Source organism: Sabethes cyaneus, chromosome 3 (assembly GCF_943734655.1).
Source record: "Sabethes cyaneus chromosome 3, idSabCyanKW18_F2, whole genome shotgun sequence".
Classification (NCBI taxonomy): Eukaryota; Metazoa; Arthropoda; class Insecta; order Diptera; family Culicidae; genus Sabethes; species Sabethes cyaneus.
The window spans coordinates 195,675,999-195,697,387 of NC_071355.1; the positions used below are offsets into that span (position 1 = coordinate 195,675,999).

Here is a 21,389-nt window from a genome sequence, read left to right on the forward strand (position 1 = left end):
ACAAGGGTTATCCTTTCAATAGACCAAATCAAGGTGACGTCATCTGGCAGATACTGGCGCCCTTGTTTACAAACAGACCACAGAGTCCAAAAAAAGTTTCAGCCGTTTAAACGGCAAGTTTGTTATTTAAACCGAGTAAAACAGCATTAGGACTAAATTTAAAAGCCATTATACCTGTAAAATGTTAAAACACACAATAGCTTTCCACTTTGTTTACGGATATAGAAAAAAAGTTCAAAATTGTCGACTAACATTTGAAAGGGGCGGATAAGCCAACTGTCAAACAGAACGAGTGAGAGTTCATTTTCCTATGCCGCTCCAGCAAAAAATAACTCTCACTCGTTCTGTTTGACAGTTGGCTTATCCGCCCCTTTCAAATGTTGGTCGACAATTGTGACGTTTCGCAAGACATAACATCAGGGGGGAACTATTGCTGTCAAATTCCTTACATGTGTGCGTTACCGCAGATGGTGTTTGGTCCATGACGTTTGTACTGTCATGGACCAAACGACTTATGATTGATTTCGAGCCAGGGGACTCGCAACTCTATTTTTGTCTGCTGCAGTTGATAGAAACTTAAACCCAAACACGCGGCGCAATCGTCATTTGTATTGGTTTGATCCCGATAATGCATTTATCTGGTCTTTAGCGTAAATAAAACAAACTAAGAAACTTTTCGCAAGCTACATATACAGGCAAGAGCAGCAAATCGGTAAGAAAAAAAGTAGCAAGAACTGCATTGAAAATTATGGTCACCTGACTGCCCCTTCACATGTGAGTTTCACAATTCCTTACCGATAGATCCCCCTGCATAACATACACCTGTTGCATGGTGGGTCAGAAATGATAGATATTTCTTTCGAATAAAGTAATAAGCAGCGTGAAGGGTTATTTGTTTTTATTGTATGATTTTCTTACTAATACGAAATTTATATATTTTCTTTCCATTTTCGGAATATATCGGGTGTGCTGTGTACTTGAACGAAAGCTGATGAGTTCTAAGAAACAGATCAGTATCAGTATACAAGTACGATAATTTCTTTTTGGTTTTCTTCAGAAGATATTGCACCGCGCTGTTGCCGTGTGTGCACAGGATTGGTGAAACTACGATTCAGTAAATAAAATTGCGTGATTCATCCTCTTCTGCATGCATTATTTTTCGCTCGAATTTTAACGCAAAAAGGAACAAGTTTAGTTTTGCCAAATGAATCCGTTATCAGATGACGCTAAAAAAATACGTTACAGTGGTATATGTAACATCAATACTCTAACGTCATTTCTATTTTATATATTAAAACACATATAAAACAGTATAAAATATGATAAGTTACTTTCATCTAACTTTCTCCGTGATTTTTTGTTGGTAAAACTCAAACTAATGGATATTACTGAGTGAACTCGTCGAAATTTGCGTCAAAACTATGTGCAAGGTTAGGCCCTAAAGACAAAAACTGTGTAAATTTAAAACTTTACCAATAAAATAAACAGGATGGGGTTTGATCCTATCCTACTATTTTTGTTGCAAGAGGTTATGTCAAGTCACTTTTACTCAAATTACGCATTCCGGGGAATAAATGTGGCGGTAGCTAAATCAATTCATCTTACATACACACTTAATATCTACCACGAGCGCCAACGGGTGATCTTGATCGGAACCGACCGCCACCGCCGCTGCTTCGACCGCCGCCGTAGTTGCTGCCGAAGCCACCTCCGTAACCATCGCGATTCGAATCACGGCCGTACCCGCCTGACCCTCCCGACGAGCGGCTGCTTCCATAGCTGTCGAAACGGCTTCCACTGCGACTTCCTCCGCGGAATCCACCGCTGCCACCATTTCGGTAGCCGCCGCCATCGCGGAAGCCACCTCGAGAGCTTGAACGAAAACCGCCGCCACCACCGCTGTTGGAGCGTCCGGGCGGTCCGCGAAATCCGCGCGACCCTCCGCGAGTGCTTCGACGACCCTTCGAGATCTCCACCCGGAGTTTTGAACCGAGGATGTCCTGACCGTTTAGGTTGTCACATGCCGATTCGGCTTCCTCTTTATTTTCGAACTCAATGAAAGCGAAACCTGGGGGATTGAAAGCTACCCAAACAGAGTTCAATTTACCGTACTTGGTGAATTCTCCCTCGAGATCCTCCTTCTTTACTTTATCGGTGAGGTTGCCGACGTAGACTCTAGTGCCCTTTTGTTCACTCATCTTTCTGATCAACTATTTCAAACGTCGAGTGTGCGTGCCTTGCGTAGATGTCGACGAAGCGTTGATTAACGTCGGTTTCGTAGAATGCGATACTGTGAATTTAATTAGAATAGTGGTTCGTAGCAAAATAAGTTACTCAGGAGGTAAGGTTTTATAGTTGTTTTTGTTGGTGTTGAACATAGGCTCGATGAATGTGTAACTGAATTGTTTCTACTGTTAGCATCATACGTTTGTTTCTATGCTTGCGGCGAGGGTAACAGTAATAGAGATTCAAAGCTACTCTTTTGCTTGCAGTGATGCTTCAGTTAACACATGCGTCGTAGAGATTGCTGTATTCGATTTGGTAAATGTGTGTGCTTCAAACAAAACATTCTGTGTCGTAGAACGTGGAACGCTAGGAAGGTTGTTGGTGACAATCGAAAATAAACAGATGAAGAAGATAACTGCACATAAGAGTAGGATTTGTAGGTAGAAGGCTGATATACAGACATACGAAGATTCGTAGAAGAAAGCGGTATTGAGGATTTTTTTCTTGTATGGAGCAGAAATTATGCATTCGTTCGCCATTTTCTTTTTTTCTACTGCAGTTGGATATGTAACATGTTATGTGCGCATATGCGAAACTAAACTCGATTACGATGACACTAATTTGGTTGGCGGAGCGTTTTCAATTTTTCGTAGCATTGTACAGGCAGAACAACTATATGTACTCGTAGGCAGTAGGAAGAGCTTTAGTACGTCACATGATGAGGTTTTTAAGCACGAACATTTATATCGTTTTTTTTTTTGTAAAAATAAAATAAAGTATGAGTAGGGGATGATCTTAGTAAATTGACTGTCGGAAGATGAACTTATATACGTAGGGTCTTTTCCAGACAGGCACATCGAAAGAATAACATTAGTTGAGCGGTAAGTTGAAAAATTAAACCAAATCCATGCATTGCAGAAAATACTAGCTCAAACTAAAACGATACTCTCAACTTAGAAAAACGTATCAGAGTACCGAGTTCAGAATTGCGTGATCGTGTCTTGTTTCTTCTTCACATTTTCTCGGAGTAATAACGATTAATCGCTCAATTCAAGCCAAAATGGCGGAGCACTTTTTGCTCGCTGATTCATTTAACTGGTTGGACGATGGAAAAACATTTATAGCCGATGATTCGTTGAATTTATTATTGATAATTCACAGAGCGATTTTGTACAGAAAGTTGAATTTGCTCAATTTGAAGAAGCTGAAAACGACGCATACGAAGAATAATTTTACCGAAGAAATCGCAGGATTTAGGAACTTCCACGAATATGACTAAAACGTAGCGAAGATACCGTAGATAAGCGTTAGCGACGTTATTTTTAGTTTAGTGACTGATTTTGAGCTCGAAGCTTAATTTAACTTTCCACAGATTTTTCACTGCATCATCTCCAATATGGCGTCGTTCTTCGTTTTAACAAGGCACGCACAAGCACTATTCATGGTTTCGTTGCATAGAATGAAAAATCAATAAGTTTCACTACTACGGAAAACTAAAAATTATTGTCGTAAAAGCAGCTCTGATCAAGAAACGTTGAAATTATTGTTTTTGTGGTGGCTGAAAGTTGTTACCGTCGCAGAAGAGCTTGCTTCGTCGTTGCAGAAGCGGGCGGCGGCGTTGGCAAAGATGGCGTAGTTGACTGAAAATTTTGCTGTTTCACCAAACGGTCTATGGAACACTGTCGAATCACACAGATTAACACCTTTTTCCGTCCGATTCAGTCGAAAGACAAAGCCGGAGTGAAGTCAAAAATCACCGCTCGGTACTTTGAACCGTTTCTTCGTCAAGTTTAGATGATTTCAAGGGGTTTCCAACAGCAATGATTACTACGCACCTTTGAAAAAAGTTAATCAATCTGATTACCAGTAATCAAACTCTTGTGATTACTATAAATTAATCATGATTACCAATGATTACTTAAGATTACCATGGATTACTCTACTGATTACCATTGATTACCTAATTAATTCGAAAATGATTATAAAAGTAGTCTCTGATTACTACGCACTTATACGCCGTACTGGAAACCCCTTGGGCTTGGGCAGAGGTGGCACAAGAAAAATGTACGAACGAATGTCAAACAAAACATAAAACAACAAACGGAGAAGAAAGCAACAAAAAACAATTTCGACCAGAACCAAATTTTACTCAAGCAGCGTAAATATTTTGAATTTATTCGCTTTTGCACAAGCTTTGCGTGTCGGCTAGCTTGGCAATCTTGGCAATGTTTCAAATAATTAAAACTGGCCGGAATAAAGTGCAGGAGTTGCATTACCTGGATCTCCCTCCGAAAGAGGCTGCCTCATCGACGCCCCCGCCGTCTGCAATGGTGATTAAAACAACTTTTAGCAACAGTCCCGGAACCAAGCGGCAGTTTGTTAAAGTCAACGAGGAGATGTTTGTTCAGGAAATAAAGAAACGGCCAATTCTATACAACACCACCATGAAGGACCATAAACGGTTCAGCACTAGGCATGAAGCTTGGGCCGAGGTGGCGGTTGTGATGAATTTGTCCGAACAGGAGTGCAAAAAGCGCTGGCGCAGCCTACGTGACGCTTTCATGAAGGTGGTTCGCAATAAGAACGAGGAAGAACAGAAGACGTGGGTTCACTATCGGTTGCTGGAATTTCTGTTACCGTTCATAGGGAGAAAGTATGGGTTAGCTGGGATGTCCTGAGAGTTAATTGCTGTAAATATAACCCTTTTTTTGTAGAGGAAAACGATCCAGGGAAATGGATTGTATTGAAGGCTTTGACACCTTTGACGAGGATACGGAATATGTGGAATTAGAAGAGGAAGTTTGTAAAGTTCCTCGAGAGCCTATTACCGTATCATATGTTACTGAAGATGGACAGGAAGTTTTTCAGATGGTAATGACTGACAGGAAAGCTATGTCACATATACAATGTTTTGGTTTTTCATTTTAGCTTCAAGATCCAGACACTATACCCGAAGGTGCAGTAATAGGAATTGAAACCGAAGACGAGGATGAAATCGAAGAAAATGAAATGCTACACGATATTGATGGTTATGAAGAACGATTAGACTCCACAATGCTGGATTTTCACGAACGTTACGAAGCAACAGATCAACAGTTAGTTACGGAAGAAAGAATCAAACAGGAGCACTATTGTGAAGCGGGAGAGTCTGAAATTCACATGGAGGAAATTGAGATGGATTCCATTATAAGTGAAGAGAACAATGCTGACGCAAAATCTGAACATACCAAGACCATACAAGAAAATTCCACAGAATTCACAAGCACGAATCAGTTATTAGATAAGCAGAATGTGTGTACAATGATTTCCCAGGAAGAGGATGAACTTTCGATGGCAGATCTGGTCAGCAGTGGAGTAGATTTAGTTTCAAATCAGACGCCTACTCAAACAAGTATAGAACAACAACCTGTACGAGTGGAAACCCCTGTGAATGCTGTTTGTACACCGCTGCGGCGAGAACCTGAATCTGATACCAGATCAAGCGATTCTGACGAGAAATTTCTCCTTTCATGTGCTCCCATCTTGCGACGGTTACCAAACAAAAAGAATCAGCTAGCGAGACTGAAAATACAACAACTGCTTTTCGAGTTAGAATATGATGAAAAATACAGCAGTTAGTGTACGTACATTTAGGAATTGTTGTATGCATCCTAACACTAACCAATATTAAATTCGTATGCTATTTTAGAATGAATGGGTTTAGATACCTAAATAATTGGCGGTTGTAATTAAATTGCTTTTATAAGTTACTGTTAAGATTTTTCAATAAGTTAGTTTTAGGTAAATATGTATAAAATTTAAAATAATAGAAACATCAATTAATTGTAATAATATAGAGGTATCAATAGTAAAACTGATCTATCAACGAAATCACAGCTCAAGATTATGAACCATCAAACAGGTGAGGATGTTGAAAGGGGAAATCATTTTGAGTACATATTTACGCAATCGATTTCGCAAATTTCAAAAGCAGTTTTTTGTATGAAACAAGAATTTTGTTCTTGAAAATATATGTGCTGGGTTTAGATTGGCAAGAAGAATGCAGTGAACACATTTCTATAAACAGAACCCCACTTTTGTGCCCAAAAACTGCTTCCGAAATTGGGCTCTCCGACGAAAATTTAATGACAGCTAGTTTCCCGTTACCAGCACTATGAAAAGTGATATAAGCAGGTCTTATTCTGGTGAGGTTTGTGAAATGAACGAGCAGAAATAATGTATTATTATACTCATGGCTACTAACAATACTTCAATGATTACTTTTTAACAAAAAGCATCTGGGGAGAAAACATGAAAACAAAAAACTTTGTCATTTTTAATGCAATAGAATGTTCATTAACTGTATTAAGGCTGTATTATCCCTTTAGTGCTGGGCATTCTTTCAAATTTGTCTTGCAGATCTTATTGAGTTATTTAATTTTTTAATGTATGTATATTCCAGTAAAGTATTTTTATGTTATCAATTTTGGATCGATAGTGGCAGTTTTGCCACACTATCTGAAGTTAATAAATTGTAGATTAGCGGTTCAATGTTAATTAATCCGCGCAGACGCGCTTTACTTTCGACAATATGTATTCCCTAATGTGGAATACGAAATTTATGAATAATTCGTTTTTTTTTAAAGAAAACAATCCTCTAACGAGATGATTCATTAATTATTGGCTATTTATGTAAAAAAAAAACTCGCACTTAATCCATCGAATAGTAACACGAGATTAAACTTGCGTAATAAATTACCTTTTCGATTTTTCACTCCATTCGGGAACCGCTGAGATCTAAAGTGAAGTGTTTCACCAAATCAGAGTGGTGCTGTTGCATGCTCTCACTGCTCACTGTATCAACGTCGTCCAAGAACAGCTTCTCCAGTATTGGTTAGGACTGACTCGTTAAGCTAGCCATTAGGAATTCCATTTTATTGTGGAAATTCTTTCCTTCCATTTTGTCGAAACGAACCTATGGTATATGAATATCCAAATATTAAAAATATTACACATTAAACCGAGTAGTCCTACCTCTTTAAAATGTCCCCCAAGATGTTCCCAGTGACGTCCCTGAACCAACGAGCCGGGGAAGAAATCCTTGCCCGGACATTGAGCAATATACACTTTTACATCGATCTGTGGATCACACCGTACCTGTACGGCCACCAGGCGATCACTGTTCGGCGATGCCAACACACAGGAGCTAGCATTACCCAGCGGTTCTACCGAGCCGATGCCAAGGTGGCTGCTGTTGGACAAGATCTGCCAAGCCATACACTTGGCCAGGCTCTGGAGGCAGATGATCTGGTGCTGGCTGATTTGACAGTAAATCAAGTCGCGCAGCTCCTGCATTTCGTAGGACATGTGCATGATGCGTCCGTCACGGCAAATACATTTCAGAGAGCGCTCCTTCACATGAATAACCAACGACGTCCGCAAGTTGGCGTCATACCCATGGGAGGTGATGTTAATTTTGACACAAGACATCGTGGGGCTGTTCATAGCATTCCAGTGGGAGGTGATCTGGGGATCCTTGACATCTTTCGCCAATGTGTCCAGAACATATTGAGCTCTGCGGCGTGTAAATATATGTTGAGCTTGAGCTATTATCTGTTCCAACAAGGTCTGTGATTTGGTCATCTCCAATAAGTCATAGCGGTCGTAAGCGAATGGCCCTGCCAACATACGCTTTTTACTCGGTCCAAGAGGAGCGCTAGCAGGATGTGGGAATGGGTGGTGGGTATTTTTATGGTGAAACTCGCGAAGCAACTGATGCAAGGAATGTTCCAAAACATGATCGTGATCCTTAATCGGTTCCGAACTGTTATTTGAATCTGAAGATGTCGAGTGGCATAGGGATATTATTAATTGAATTCCAGGTAGCAAGGTCGCACGAATTTGATTGCCAACCACGACATGTGGAATTGGTGCTTGCAGCTGGACGGCCTCTCTTGCTAGCTGATTGAACAGCTCCTTGCAGAACAATACGTTCTGGGCAAACTCCAAAGTTTGTTGCCACGCCCCCGCCTGCGGGCTATGTAGCTGTGTAGATCCCATCATATTAACCGTAGCCGTGCATAAATCTTCTTGATCCTTCTGAGTAATAACTTTGATGAATGCTACTCCCTGCAGCTCAGTGGGTACATTGACTCTTAAAGCAGAGTTTATTTTAGGGCCTGGAGCTACTCCACCAACTGAAGTTGAGCTGCTGCCTTCTTCGCTAGATTCTTCATCCTCAGCCTTCGTCACCTCGAACATACCAGGATGCATAAATCTAGATCCGGCAGTTCGATAGCTCAGGTCTCCAATAATAGTGTTTGAAACTTTTTTCAAGCGCCAGTTTCTACGTAATCTGAGCAACTCAATGTGGAAATCTGGTACACTGCGTGCACCCCCTTGATCAGTATGTGCCGTTTTCAATCGCTCAGCTCCGGTTAGTAAAATATTAGCTGCACTAGCTAAAGCTTTCTTTCTCGCGTAAACTTGTACCATCGGTTTAACCTCGGGTGGTTCTTGTGGGATAGGGTCCAGCACCATGAAACGTTTCTCCTTGGCAACCGAAAGAACATCCGACAAGACGCAAACTTCTGTGTAAGCTTCTTTCAGCTTGTTACGAACGGAATCCCATGGCCATAAGCTGGACTGGAAGAGAGCCGCTGAATCTTTCGATTCATCGTCCTTCTTTTCGTCTTCTTTTTTCAAGCTTTGCTGCACCAAATCAATGTCGTTAGCGGTTTTACTAAAATCAATTTTTGCCGCACATTTTGCCAAATGTTCCGACAGAGTAGGTGGTCTACGGAAAGGAGGAATCAAACATAACACGTAGTACGTCGTATATTATGGTTACTTACAATTGGTATATTTCGGTTCCATCGTAAGCGATTTCTTGAATTTGATTTTCAATTGGAGCTTCAACACTTATATTTGCTGAAATGGACATTTCGGCAGGTACAGTTTTCTATTGCAAAGATAAAATAGAAAATAAATCTAACTAGACAAAAAAAACTGCACGACATAAAGGCCCAAACAGAATACTGCGTCAACGCGTCCGTCGGCGTCATTCTGACAGTTTTCCCCATGGGTTTACTGTCAAATTGACGCTGACGGATGCGTTGACGCAGCATTCTATTTGGGCCTTAAGCGTCTCGTCCAGCTCCAGCGACCAGTGACAGCGCTGTCAGTCCAAGCCATGTCAGTCATGTCGGTCATGTCAGTCAGTTGTGTGGGCAAGGATGCCAAATAATTCTAGATAGAATTAACAAAAGGGCGAATGTCGCAAATGTAAACAAAACGAGTGAGAGTTATTTTTTGCTGGATCAGCATAGGAAAATCAACTCTCACTCGGTTTGTTTACGCTTGCGACATTCGCCCTTTTGTTAATTCTATCTTCAATTATTATTTTCAAAATCTACAGCTAACAGAAAAATAATAAACCAAAATTTATCCAGCTTTCCACGAGCGATAATGGCGGATATTGAGCACAACCTTTTGACATGCATTGGAGGAGCGTCGAGTTCGCCCTGACGGAGTTACTATGGATACATTCATGATTGTTGTTCGAATGTAAAAATGTAAACATTGTTCAATTTTGCAAATCAGCTAAAGAGGAACATAATTGAACGAACAAGTTTTATGCATTGTGGCTTTGCAGTTTTCGCAAATTGGGTCCTAAAGCCCTATGTCGTTTTTAGCTTGAATCGATGAGGTTAGGGTTAGGAACACATATTTTGATATTCAATTTTATATTTTTAGGCTATTGCCGTTAAAAACCTTTTTTTTTAATTTTGTGAAATTTTGAACAAAAAAATAAACATTTGGGCAACCTTATATAGACCAACTAAAGTTGTGCATGGTTGTGTCAAGCGGTGTCTAGACAACACGAATTATAAAAAGAAACCATAGTATGTCTTGAAATGTCAAGGAAAACTTTTTGTTTACCTTCACGTTCATGTGATAGTGTGTCAAAAAGTCAAAAGTTGCAAAGTCAGGAAATGGCTTGGCAATCGCGACCTAAAACATTTTCTAAGTTTACAGCTCTTTTGCCGGTTCGTGTTTGGTTAGAAACGCACAGAAATTTTTGGTCTGCCGGTCGCCCTACTGCAGATTCACATCGGAGTAGCAGAACATACCAATCTGATTGATAATACGGTGCCAGTTTCGGTTGGCGTTTTTTTTTTTCATACTGTTCTGCGGGGTCGATTGTACACTCAACCCCCGCTAATATGAAAAACAGCTCGTTCGTTCAGATTGGGCAAGTTCATTTTTAATCTGAATATTTGGTAACTCTATTCATTTTCACACACGCGCAAGACGCGTACCCTATGAACTTGTTGTTTTGATTTGACAAAAACAAACGTTTTGAAAACATCTCAAACATGCGCGAATTCTAAAGGTTCGGTTTGTATAATACGAAATTGGCTCGGCAGTTTCGACTAAAATGGTCTATTTTGAGTGCTGGAGAGAGATAAGTTGCATATGAGCTATATTGCCAAAGCTTCTGAGCAAGAGGAAACGCATTAAGATTTTTTGCTTTTTTTTAATTTACCGATCCACTTTAACGTCAATTGTGTGTGACGCTTGATCGGTTTTTAATGTGAACGCATTCATACACGGGAATGACACTTCCAATACCAACCTGTACAAAAAAAACGTAGCCAACATAGAGCGGGCCCAAGCTGACAGCTTCATAGATGGGCTCAAGCTGACAAGCGAGTCGGATGTGGAAATTGTTAAATTTTGTTAGTTTTAGTTTGATTTTAGCCAAGGTTTTAGCATCACATAGCCAATGCCAGGCAGGCAATTGATGCGAAATACATGAAACTGTGAAAATGGTTAGTTAAATTCGTTTTGTGAAATCGCTTTGCGTTTGCCGCCTTTTTCATGTGAGCAACGAAAATGTGACGTCATATCAGCCCCCTGCATTCATACCACCGGGGTACAGATTAAAAATGTTCAGATTAAAAAAGGTCATACCAACGGGGGTACACGGTACCGAGATTATACTGTTGGTCATCAGTTTAACATCGTTTAGTCATTCTTAGCGCAAACTAGATTTGGACAAAGTCTAGCACCGTGAATCGATGGATTGGAATCACCCCATCGACATCTCTATATCGAGCTGCAGTGAACGTCAGCGACAGCATGTCCTGCACTCTTAAAAAATTTGACCCACTTTCACAAAAAGTGGAACAGCTCAAAACATGCGTATTTTTTACACACCATTTTGAGTAACTCTTACTCCTTTTCTGACTTCAACGTAGAAGCTCAATAATGAGCAATATTTACTCAAGAATGAGTGCCATTTCACCCAAAACTGAGTAATACTTACACAAATTACGAGTAAATTTAACTCAGTTATGAGGTCGGCCTAAACTACTCAGAATTGAGAAATTGCCTTTACTCATATTTTTGGGCTGTTCCACTTTTTGTCAAAGTGAGTCGGTTTTTACTCATTTTCGAGTTGAAACTCACTCATTTCTGAGTTAATCTTATTCATTCGTGAGTTAAATTTTTTAAGCGTGTGGGCTCAAAATTTGACAGCGGGCCCAAATCAGACTGCTGGCAGTTGAGTGAAACGCAGTGCTGACATGCTATCTCATTTTCGCACACACGAGATGTTGGCAGCGAAAACATGGTTGTCTGCCGATGGGTTGATTGGAATACATTGCCCGTAGAGTGACTATATACAAAGTGGCGACAATGTCAAAATTGGAATGATAATTATCTGTCAGTGTCATTCCAATCGAGCAGACGACCTATCCAACGCGGATGCAGGAAAGAGAAAGAAAAACCTTGGAAAAACCGCATTGCATACATTTGGGATGACTTGTCGCCACTCTGTATATAGTCACTCTAATTGCCCGAATCAAAACTCTAGATAGAATTAACAAAAGGGCGAATGTCGCAAATGTAAACAAATCGGGCGAGAGTTAAGCCCCAAACACAATGCATACGGATTTTACTACGTTGCGGCAATTTGACAGTTTTTCCATGGGTTTTCTGTCAAAATTCCGCAACGTAGTAAAATCCGTATGCATTGTGTTTGGGGCTTTACTTTTTGCTGGACCAGCATAGGAAAATCAACCCTCACTCGGTTTGTTTCAACCCATCGACATCTCTATATGGAACTGCAGTAAACGTCAGCGACAACATGTCCTGGGCTCAAAATTTGACAGCGGGCCCAAATCAGACTGCTGGCAGTTGAGTGAAACGCAGTGCTGATATGCTATCTCATTTTCGCACACACGAGATGTTGGCAGCGAAAACATGGTTGCCTGCCGATGGGGTGGTTTAGGCACAGAGAACAGATTAACAGGCTCGAAGGAAGTAATCGATTATTTGTGTGTAAAATCTGTCGGTGGCGCCCTCCAGAAATAGTTTGCCAAACGCATCAAAAAATATCCATGTACCTTTATCAATATTTCTTTGTGCTGGAGTTACATAGCAGCGATGGCAGCGACATCAAGATTTAGTTTGCCACTTACTGCTCGAGGGGTGCTCTATTGAAGATATTACTCGTAGATTACATAAAAACCTTTTACACACTTTTTGTCGATTACCTGGTAGTCTGTTCTCTGTGGTTTAGGCTAAATCCCAAGTAACCACCCAAGCAACCAAAAGTTCGAATATTACTTGACACGCGAACTCGAAAGTTCATAATTAGTTCAGATTCAGTTCCTTGGAACTTTCTTGCTGATTCGTAGTGTATATCAAGTATACGTGGAACTAAATGCTTTAAGAAGTGCTGCGAGTACTTCATAGATACTTCAAAGCTATTAGGATGCTACAAGAAGTTCTGAAGTAACTTTAGTTACTAACAAGTTCTGCGTGCTGCTTTTTTGTTTATATTTCTGGTGATCAAACCAGCAGAACCTGAAACGATTGGAGATTAATTATTTTTATTTCACTTGAATAAATTTAATCCTCGCACATTTATAATTACAAATATAAATTAGAATGTAATGCTCTTCATTATTGTGTTGTGTTGTGTAGCGTATGCTGTCGGTATCTCACTACTATAGCTAATTGCCTGGTTCTAAACTTTATGTTCTATAATTAACTCGCGCTGCATAAAGCTGCTGCAAGTTCTAAGACGAACTTTTACTTAAGAACAACTCATTGGCAAAATTCACATCGCTTGTATACGACAAAGGTGACGCAGTGGATTGGTTACTTGGGCAAGAGTTCGAATAATGGTGTCTATCAAGGGTTAAACAGCTTTATGTATATCAATCTATAACTTGCTAAGCAGCGTCACTTTTAAGTAATTAACCGAACTTTCAAGCTGTCGTGGGTTCACTGCATAGAACGCTAAGCAGCTTCGAAATAAACTGTCAAAAACTAAGAAAAAACAAATTTAGCAGCACTTCTATGTTCTATTTTTATACTTTTACCTAACTTCTATATCGTTGCATTTGCCTGCTGTTGGGTTTGAACCCGGGTGTTCCGCGTTGTAAACCTATACCGATCCACTGCGTCACCTTTGTCGTATACAAGCGATGTGAATTTTGCCAATGAGTTGTTCTTAAGTAAAAGTTCGTCTTAGAACTTGCAGCAGCTTTATGCAGCGCGAGTTAATTATAGAACATAAAGTTTAGAACCAGGCAATTAGCTATAGTAGTGAGATACCGACAGCATACGCTACACAACACAACACAATAATGAAGAGCATTACATTCTAATTTATATTTGTAATTATAAATGTGCGAGGATTAAATTTATTCAAGTGAAATAAAAATAATTAATCTCCAATCGTTTCAGGTTCTGCTGGTTTGATCACCAGAAATATAAACAAAAAAGCAGCACGCAGAACTTGTTAGTAACTAAAGTTACTTCAGAACTTCTTGTAGCATCCTAATAGCTTTGAAGTATCTATGAAGTACTCGCAGCACTTCTTAAAGCATTTAGTTCCACGTATACTTGATATACACTACGAATCAGCAAGAAAGTTCCAAGGAACTGAATCTGAACTAATTATGAACTTTCGAGTTCGCGTGTCAAGTAATATTCGAACTTTTGGTTGCTTGGGAATGTGAGGTACGATAATTTTTGAAGATTTTTCTTCCAAGAGTTATGTCTGTTTGTCTGTGTTTTAGTTTTTTACAGTTTAAAATCCAGCCTAATTTTCTATTAATATAAATAATACCTTTTGTAAATAAGTAAATTCAGTATTTATTTAAATTGTACTTTTCAACGGATCGGACTCGAAAAATGTTGAAACTTGCTTGCAATTCCGATGTTGTCGACTCCGTCGGCGATTGTTCTGTTTCCAAAGCATCCACGCAAGTTCTGTTGCTGGGGTCTTTTGGGGAATGCGCAAAAGAGCAGAAAATGCGAATGCGAAGCCAACAGCATAAAAACATTGAAACGGACACGAAGAAAAAAAAAGAAAAATTTGAAAAAGATGAATCAGAAACGTCAAGTGAAGAAAATTTTGCGGCGACGTAAGTGAGAAGTGGCATATTTTTGCTCGCCTGTTCCAAAAATACGGATTTTGCGGTGGTATTATTGGCCTGCCAGCTGCGAGTACAGGTGATACGAATAAGCAAATAGCAGTTCCGTCGGAAGCTAACTGCCATGACGGAGTTTTGCGACGATGTAATCAAGTTGTTCCCGCTGCGAACCATTCCGGATGTGATAAAGCTGTTCCGGCAGCAAATCAACAATCGGGAAGAAGAACCAGACTTGACGCTACTCTCAATAGTGACCGGAATGATAGAGCACTCATTGACGACTAAGGTGCTGGAATCATCACCTGCCGCTGGATCCACTGCAAATCAACAGCCACATATTGAAGGCGTCAGTAACTTTCCGGTTATTAAATACGACGTCATTGAAGGGCTTTATAAAAAGTTTAAACTAGTGCTAGCCCCCATTGAGAAATTACTGGTTAAAAATACAACAGATTCAAAGTTTGCCAGCCGAGAAGTAATCAAAAAGGTTTCGGATATTATCTGGAATTCATTACTGCGTAGCTCGTACAAAGATCGGGCGCATCTACAAAGTTTATACAGCTATCTGTGCGGCAATAAGCTGGATTGTTTTGGCGTAGCATTTGCCGTCGTGGCCGGATGCCAAATGCTAGGTTACAGAGATGTCCATTTGGCTATTTCGGAAGATCATGTTTGGGTGGTGTTCGGCAAAACAGGTGATGAAACAATAGAGGTTACTTGGCATGGAAAGGGAGCGGAGGACAAACGAGGCCAATCAGTAGCTCCGGGAGTCGAGTCACAAACGTGGTTGTACGTCGCTGGGAATCCGGTTGTGTGCAATAGGTACATGGAAGTGGCTGCAATTGTTTCGGCCATCAATCCTTCACTTACGGCAACCAGTGCATGCTTGGAGGTGGCTGATTTGCAGCAGCAACTGCTTTGGCACTTGTACGATATGGGTCACCTGAAGAAGTATCCAATGGCATTAGGTTGTTTGGGGGAATTAGAAGAGGTGTCTCCTACCAACGGTCGAAAGAGCTGCGAAGAACTATACACTGAATCGGTTCGATCGGCACAAACTTACTACAAAAACCATCATGTCTATCCGTACACGTATCAGGGAGGTTTTTACTACCGAAGAAACATGTACCGCGAGGCATTTGCTTCGTGGGCCGACAGCAGCGATGTTATTAGATTGTGAGTAAACAGTATCAATGAATGCACGGAAGTATGGCTTTACTTAATAATCTCTGTTGTTTTTTCAGGTACAATTATTCACGAGATGATGAAGAGATTTATAAGGAATTTTTGGATATTGCCAATGAACTTATCCCGCAGGTCATGAAACTGGAAAGCTCTGGACATTCGGCTAAGAGTATCTTGCGCGATTCCCATTGCTTTGCTAACCTGCTTCGTTTCTACGATGGCATCTGCATGTGGGAGGAAGGAAGTCTAACGCCCATACTGCATATTGGCTGGGCCAAACCGTTGGTAGCAACAATTGCCAAGTTTGATCACGATATCCGATCACAGGTGATAATTAAAAGTGGTGAACAGTCACCCCGTACTTTTCATCAGCTGCTACATCAAGCCAATGGCAACAGTACTGAAAAGACCAAAGTGACCGCGAGTGCTGGTCAGTTAACGAACAACAACAATAATAATGTTATTAACAAATCGGATGCCAATCTAGAAAACGGCAAACCTGGATTACCTAAATCGCTGGAAGCGTTGGTCGGGAAATGCGGCGAAAAGCTTTTGAATCCGGATTTTTTGCTACAGGGTGGTGGGCAACCATTCACCTCCGAGGATGGTGAATTGGCAGTGAGTGAGGGTAACGGTTCTTCGACGGCAAGTACTGGAGCAGTTGGCCGTAACGGCCGACGAGAAAAGTCCATCGAGAAAAAGGAGCCAGTCACAAAGTTGGAAGTGAAAGTGGAAACGAAGAAGGAATCACTCGAGCTGGTAGATTCGGAGGATGGTGGGCCCAAACGGCCAATGATTACCTTATACAGCCAGAAAATGAAAGGACTAAAAGAATTGCTGCTGGCGGAAAAGCTGAATACTAATGCCATCTCGTTGCAAATAACGGCCCAGAGTCAGGTGCAGGTAGGTGGAAAAAAGTTTCGCTCCCAGCAGGGAGGTCCCCCGCAAGGCGGGCCACAAGAAAATGAGGCCAACACCCGCTCTAAAAGAGCCCGAAGGGAATAAAGCTATTCATCTTCTCGGTAAAGGAAACATTCCCTGATTTCTGTTTTAGGCTTGCTCTTTTGTGATTGTTTTTATACCTATTAGTATCTACTACTATTACTATTACCACTCCTATTATTACTTATTGGTATTTTTATGCACTTGAAAAGTGCGTAATTCAAATTTTGTTAAAAACGAGATTTTTACGCGATCTTAAAATATTTTTGAGCAAGCATTGTGATGCCATTTTTTAAAAAGCAAAACCTATATTTATAGTTTTAGATGTTAACTGATTCTGTTTTCTTACCTGTTTCTATTGTTTCTATTTATTGACGTTTTCGTTGTTACTACGTTAGCACACTATTGATACTAATATTTCCTTCTAAAGGAAGCTATCGTGACAAGAGCTATGTCAAATTTGTCGTTTATCTCCGCGACTGGCTGTTCCGTACAGATCTAATCTGTATTGTCCACATGAAAAAAAAGGATGATTCGAAGATAACTCAATAAGATAAACTTCCGCATAAATCTTGAGAAAAAGAATAGAAATAATTGTCCGTAATTCAAAGGAATCGAAATTTTGAACCTCAATCATTAGTAGAATACAATACAGCTCTAAATTCAAAGTACAAAAAGAAAAGCTAAATTTTTCGGGGTTTCCTATTTCAGCAAAATTCACAAAATATCAGCAGATGAAAATTTAGTAGAAAAAGTTGAAAGTTTAGAACAAAATTCAGGAAGCTAGAAATATACAAAAACGTAACGTCAATCGGGTACCTTGAATTGGACAAACATTTTTGGAAAAAAAAGAAGAAAAAACGCACACTTTCACATATACTATTCACTCTTTCTTTCGTAACGGATTGGACACAAATTAGCGAACGGTTTGAGGGTCTTTTTATACTAAAATTTATATTGGACATTACACAATACGGCGTGATTGAGGGTGAAAATGATGGAACAATTGAAAAAGAAAAATGAAGCAATGGTAGACTGAAGAAATATTGGATAACGGACATGAGATTTAAATTCACAGAAATCATAGTTGTAACGGTTTTACATAAAGGAAATGATTTATTTAATAATTTCCTTTTCACTAAATAGGATTAGACGTACATTTTAATTATTACCATTCAATTTGCTCACCTACTGCTCCTATACGGAACATTCTTAAGTCAGCAGGTCGCGATTTTCTCTTTGGAGGATCGTGAAAAAAGCTGTTTAGAATGATCTTTGTTTCACGCTTATACTACTTACTTTTATTATTCTAAATATTTGTTACATATACGACTTCAGGAAGGTACATAATAATGCAACTACGTTAAAAAACAAGATGATTGGCGACATGATTCGGTCTTTATCCATTGATTATTGAACCTGGAAATATACAGCCCCATCAATCGTAAAGTACAGCAGTCAGCTTAGCGACACTCTTGAGATGCAGTTGAGTGAAATTATTAATTTATTTTCTTGAATGTAATATATATTATTAAAAAATTGCGCACTTTGGTCCAGGACCTAGAACATCCTTCACGCGAGTTAATACGATTTGATATTCACTTTGTTACTTTTTTATTCTTTTGTGCGATAGGCACAATATACCGTACTCCAGTGCTGGTCGATTGTCGACCCGAAATAATTCTCGATCTGATCGAGAGTCGAACCCGATGTCACTAGCTTGCTGGTGCCAACCAACCGGCACCGCAAGCTGCAGAGTCACGGGGACCACTAATATTATATTGATATATTTTATAAGATGTTCAATTAAATTGCACCAATAGTTAGGTTTCCACATGTAAGCAAACATTATTCAATCGTTTAATAAGGCCCACTTTTTTAATACAGCGTTACTTCAAAATTGTGGCTTTATTTTTTGTTCGCGGTGCTATTTATTTCAAATTGAACTGACTAATTCTTAATAAGATTACCAGTTTTAAATATGTAAAAGAGAATGCTAAAAGGTTAATATTTTGTCACATAATATAGCACCGTGTACCTACTGTTTTTCTAGTACCTCAGTAGAAATATCCTTAAAATTGAACGCTAACTCATAATCAACACGGAAAATTACATTACAAAGCTTAAGAGAATTAGTATTTTGTTAAAATAGACTCTTATAAAAAAATACTTTTAAAACGCTTCAAAGATTAAGTTTTGAAATCAAACAAACAACATTAAATGAGTGGCTGTACGAGAATATCTCAAACACAACTAGCTATCGAACTCCACAAGGAGGCTGAAGTCAATAATCAAAATACGAAACTATGATTTGCAGAACTGATTACTTGTAAAGCTTACAATAAGTTAGCTATTTTTTAATCATTTTACTGCAGAAAGTCCTGAGTTAAAGTAAGAATGCCACAAATAAATAGTACAAGTTTAAACATTATTTTATCACACATTATCAGCCAACAGACCCTATTGTGCTATAGAATTATGAAGAGTACCAGTTTTTCAAATTCCTTTGCAGCAGCTGAAGCTGTTCATGCATACCAAGTAAGCCATCACGAAGAATTGTCTTTCCAGAGGCTAGAATTGTTTCGCTTCAGTTAGTAGTCATTCAAGCAATTAAACAGTGATTCCTTCAAAAGTAAGATCTTTTTTTAAACTTTTATCGTTAACGCTTTACTTCTACGAAAAGAAAAATACGCTTCTATTTTTTGCAAACTATTAGTTTTCGTGTGGCTATCAACACACATTGCGCAATTACACGTAGAATTATTAACTTAATTTAAGTTTTAAATGTAGTATAGGTATCTCACTTTTTCACTATTAAAAGTCATACAAAATTGCAGAAATATTCAAAACAGTTTGTTTCATGACTCTTGAAGTTGGTCTTAATTTTGACTAATCACGAAATTCTATAGAAAACCGGTAATAATCATCATTACCTTTTGCTATTGTAATATAGATAACTGTGATGAGTATATAAAATGTATTTGAGAAAAAATAACAAAACGAAATAAAAAAATAATCATTACAACTTTAGATACCTTGAATGTAAAAGTAATTTTTCAGAATGAAGAATAAAAATTACAATTTGCTAGCATACCAGTAAGCAAAATTAGAACGAGAAAATGAAACAGCAAAAAGAGGAAAACCTCTTCGAGGATGATACGTGTGCGAGAGCAGAAAAAAACATACACAATATGATACTATATATATTTTTGAGATACTATTCATATATTTATATAAAAAGTAGGCGTAAAAGTGAACAACATATAAAACAAACAGAGGACTCTCAACGAGCCGAAAAATTTGTTTGTCCAATAAAAAAAACAAACAATAAATGTTCTTTCTTAGTACGCATCATAAACAGCATAAACCGCATCGTACACAAACATTTGAAACGCATCGTTATTATAAATTGAGTTGTTAGAATGAGTTGAGCATTTCTAAAGTAGCAGAATAAATTATCTCTATAGTTGAAACTTGATGTTGAAATTTGTAAAACCCTAGTTACTTTTCCGAGTGGAACGATACAAACGAAGAAAAACTACTAATATTTGTTTCGCATGGTACAAACATAGTTGATTGTTGAAAATTGCAATAACAGATAGATTGACCCACACACTCATACATATGGTTGAATGTTTGGTTACACGGTAGAAGATTCGAAATTGTAATGGCAAATACACTTACACAGACTACTACAATTAAACAGGAAATAGCTGGACACAATCATCTATTCCTCAAATGGAAAAAACCCAAATTCTATAGTAATCGATTCAACACATATAAGATATTACAGTAGAGATAGTAAACAAACGGAAATTTAATACCGTTCCCCCATCATAAGCAAGAGACAGGACGGCCTTTGCGCCGTGTAGACCACGCGTACAATTCAGAGAGAAAGCGCTGCAATGAAAATAAACATCAAAAGGGAAAGGCAGTTTGTTACTTTCAGTTTTCACTCATATCCGAAAATTTTCTGTCTTCTAAAACCTTTCTTAATTCTTCTAAACGTTTGATAAAACGTCAAGCAAAAGATCGTTCAAACTTTTTTTGTTGTTAGAAGTTAAGCATGGATATGTACATACTGACAAGTTCACTGTGTTCCTCAAAGTAGCAACATGGTCCTTTTGTTATTTTTGTTAGACATTAGTTATTTTGTTAGACAGTGACTATTGTCTATCTATTATACAAAATTCACAATCGACTGACCAATTATATATTCATGTAACTGGAAATTGCTATTTTGTCAACCGTTCTCCCTATATGTTACGGTGGGTCAGCAATGTCACAAGTATGCCGGTTGAGAGTGCGACGAAATCCGTTCTCTTCAAGGACTCCATCGGCATCGGGCATTGCGGGGCCCAAAGTGCTAGATGACGATGTATCGAGAGGCCAAGTGGGCGGAATGAATTTACCTCGATCCTCGGGAGAAAAAAGCACCAGAAGTCGACAGAGATTGTGAAGAGATAGAACAATAGAACAACAATTCCGGACTAATGAGACGCGCATGTTCTATGAGAAGGTGAACCAATCTCATAAAGGATACAAACCGAAGCCTGATATATGTAGGGGCGAGGAGAGAAATTTGCTGTCATTTGCGTGTTG

At 39.1% G+C, this 21,389-nt stretch overlaps 4 protein-coding genes across 4 annotated transcripts; 2 read left to right on the forward strand and 2 right to left on the reverse strand.

The window, feature by feature from the left end:
* Positions 1 to 888: 888 nt before the first annotated feature.
* Positions 889 to 3,952, reverse strand: LOC128741443 (RNA-binding protein Rsf1). Its single transcript, XM_053837264.1, has 2 exons — positions 3,799 to 3,952; positions 889 to 2,290 (listed from the first exon to the last, which is right to left on the reverse strand). The coding sequence occupies exon 2, from the start codon at positions 2,196 to 2,198 to the stop codon at positions 1,614 to 1,616; it is 585 nt and encodes a 194-aa protein (XP_053693239.1). The 5' UTR covers positions 2,199 to 2,290; positions 3,799 to 3,952; the 3' UTR covers positions 889 to 1,613.
* A 490-nt stretch (positions 3,953 to 4,442) lies between these two features.
* LOC128743249 (uncharacterized) lies at positions 4,443 to 5,943 on the forward strand. Its single transcript, XM_053839793.1, has 3 exons — positions 4,443 to 4,879; positions 4,941 to 5,097; positions 5,155 to 5,943. Exons 1-3 carry the CDS (start codon positions 4,452 to 4,454, stop codon positions 5,842 to 5,844), a joined length of 1,275 nt encoding a protein of 424 aa, XP_053695768.1. The 5' UTR covers positions 4,443 to 4,451; the 3' UTR covers positions 5,845 to 5,943.
* Positions 5,944 to 6,668: 725 nt separating this feature from the next.
* Positions 6,669 to 9,193, reverse strand: LOC128742457 (mediator of RNA polymerase II transcription subunit 17). Its single transcript, XM_053838826.1, has 3 exons — positions 9,060 to 9,193; positions 7,240 to 9,001; positions 6,669 to 7,180 (listed from the first exon to the last, which is right to left on the reverse strand). Exons 1-3 carry the CDS (start codon positions 9,146 to 9,148, stop codon positions 7,100 to 7,102), a joined length of 1,932 nt encoding a protein of 643 aa, XP_053694801.1. The 5' UTR covers positions 9,149 to 9,193; the 3' UTR covers positions 6,669 to 7,099.
* Positions 9,194 to 14,634: 5,441 nt separating this feature from the next.
* Positions 14,635 to 20,708, forward strand: LOC128744630 (menin). Its single transcript, XM_053841784.1, has 2 exons — positions 14,635 to 15,836; positions 15,905 to 20,708. Exons 1-2 carry the CDS (start codon positions 14,785 to 14,787, stop codon positions 16,848 to 16,850), a joined length of 1,998 nt encoding a protein of 665 aa, XP_053697759.1. The 5' UTR covers positions 14,635 to 14,784; the 3' UTR covers positions 16,851 to 20,708.
* Positions 20,709 to 21,389: the final 681 nt, after the last annotated feature.

What these genes read in the sequence shown, in the direction of transcription:
- LOC128743249 (XM_053839793.1), top strand. Translation starts at nt 4,452, where the DNA reads ATGTTTCAAATAATTAAAACTGGCCGGAATAAAGTGCAGGAGTTGCAT. An exon ending in TTACCGTTCATAGGGAGAAA is followed by an intron (nt 4,880 to 4,940) that starts GTATGGGTTAGC and finishes CTTTTTTTGTAG; the next exon opens with AGGAAAACGATCCAGGGAAA. An exon ending in GACAGGAAGTTTTTCAGATG is followed by an intron (nt 5,098 to 5,154) that starts GTAATGACTGAC and finishes TTTTCATTTTAG; the next exon opens with CTTCAAGATCCAGACACTAT.
- LOC128744630 (XM_053841784.1), top strand. Translation starts at nt 14,785, where the DNA reads ATGACGGAGTTTTGCGACGATGTAATCAAGTTGTTCCCGCTGCGAACC. An exon ending in AGCAGCGATGTTATTAGATT is followed by an intron (nt 15,837 to 15,904) that starts GTGAGTAAACAG and finishes TTGTTTTTTCAG; the next exon opens with GTACAATTATTCACGAGATG.
- LOC128741443 (XM_053837264.1), bottom strand. Translation starts at nt 2,198, where the DNA reads ATGAGTGAACAAAAGGGCACTAGAGTCTACGTCGGCAACCTCACCGAT.
- LOC128742457 (XM_053838826.1), bottom strand. Translation starts at nt 9,148, where the DNA reads ATGTCCATTTCAGCAAATATAAGTGTTGAAGCTCCAATTGAAAATCAA. An exon ending in GGAACCGAAATATACCAATT is followed by an intron (nt 9,002 to 9,059) that starts GTAAGTAACCAT and finishes TCCTTTCCGTAG; the next exon opens with ACCACCTACTCTGTCGGAAC. An exon ending in TTGGGGGACATTTTAAAGAG is followed by an intron (nt 7,181 to 7,239) that starts GTAGGACTACTC and finishes CATATACCATAG; the next exon opens with GTTCGTTTCGACAAAATGGA.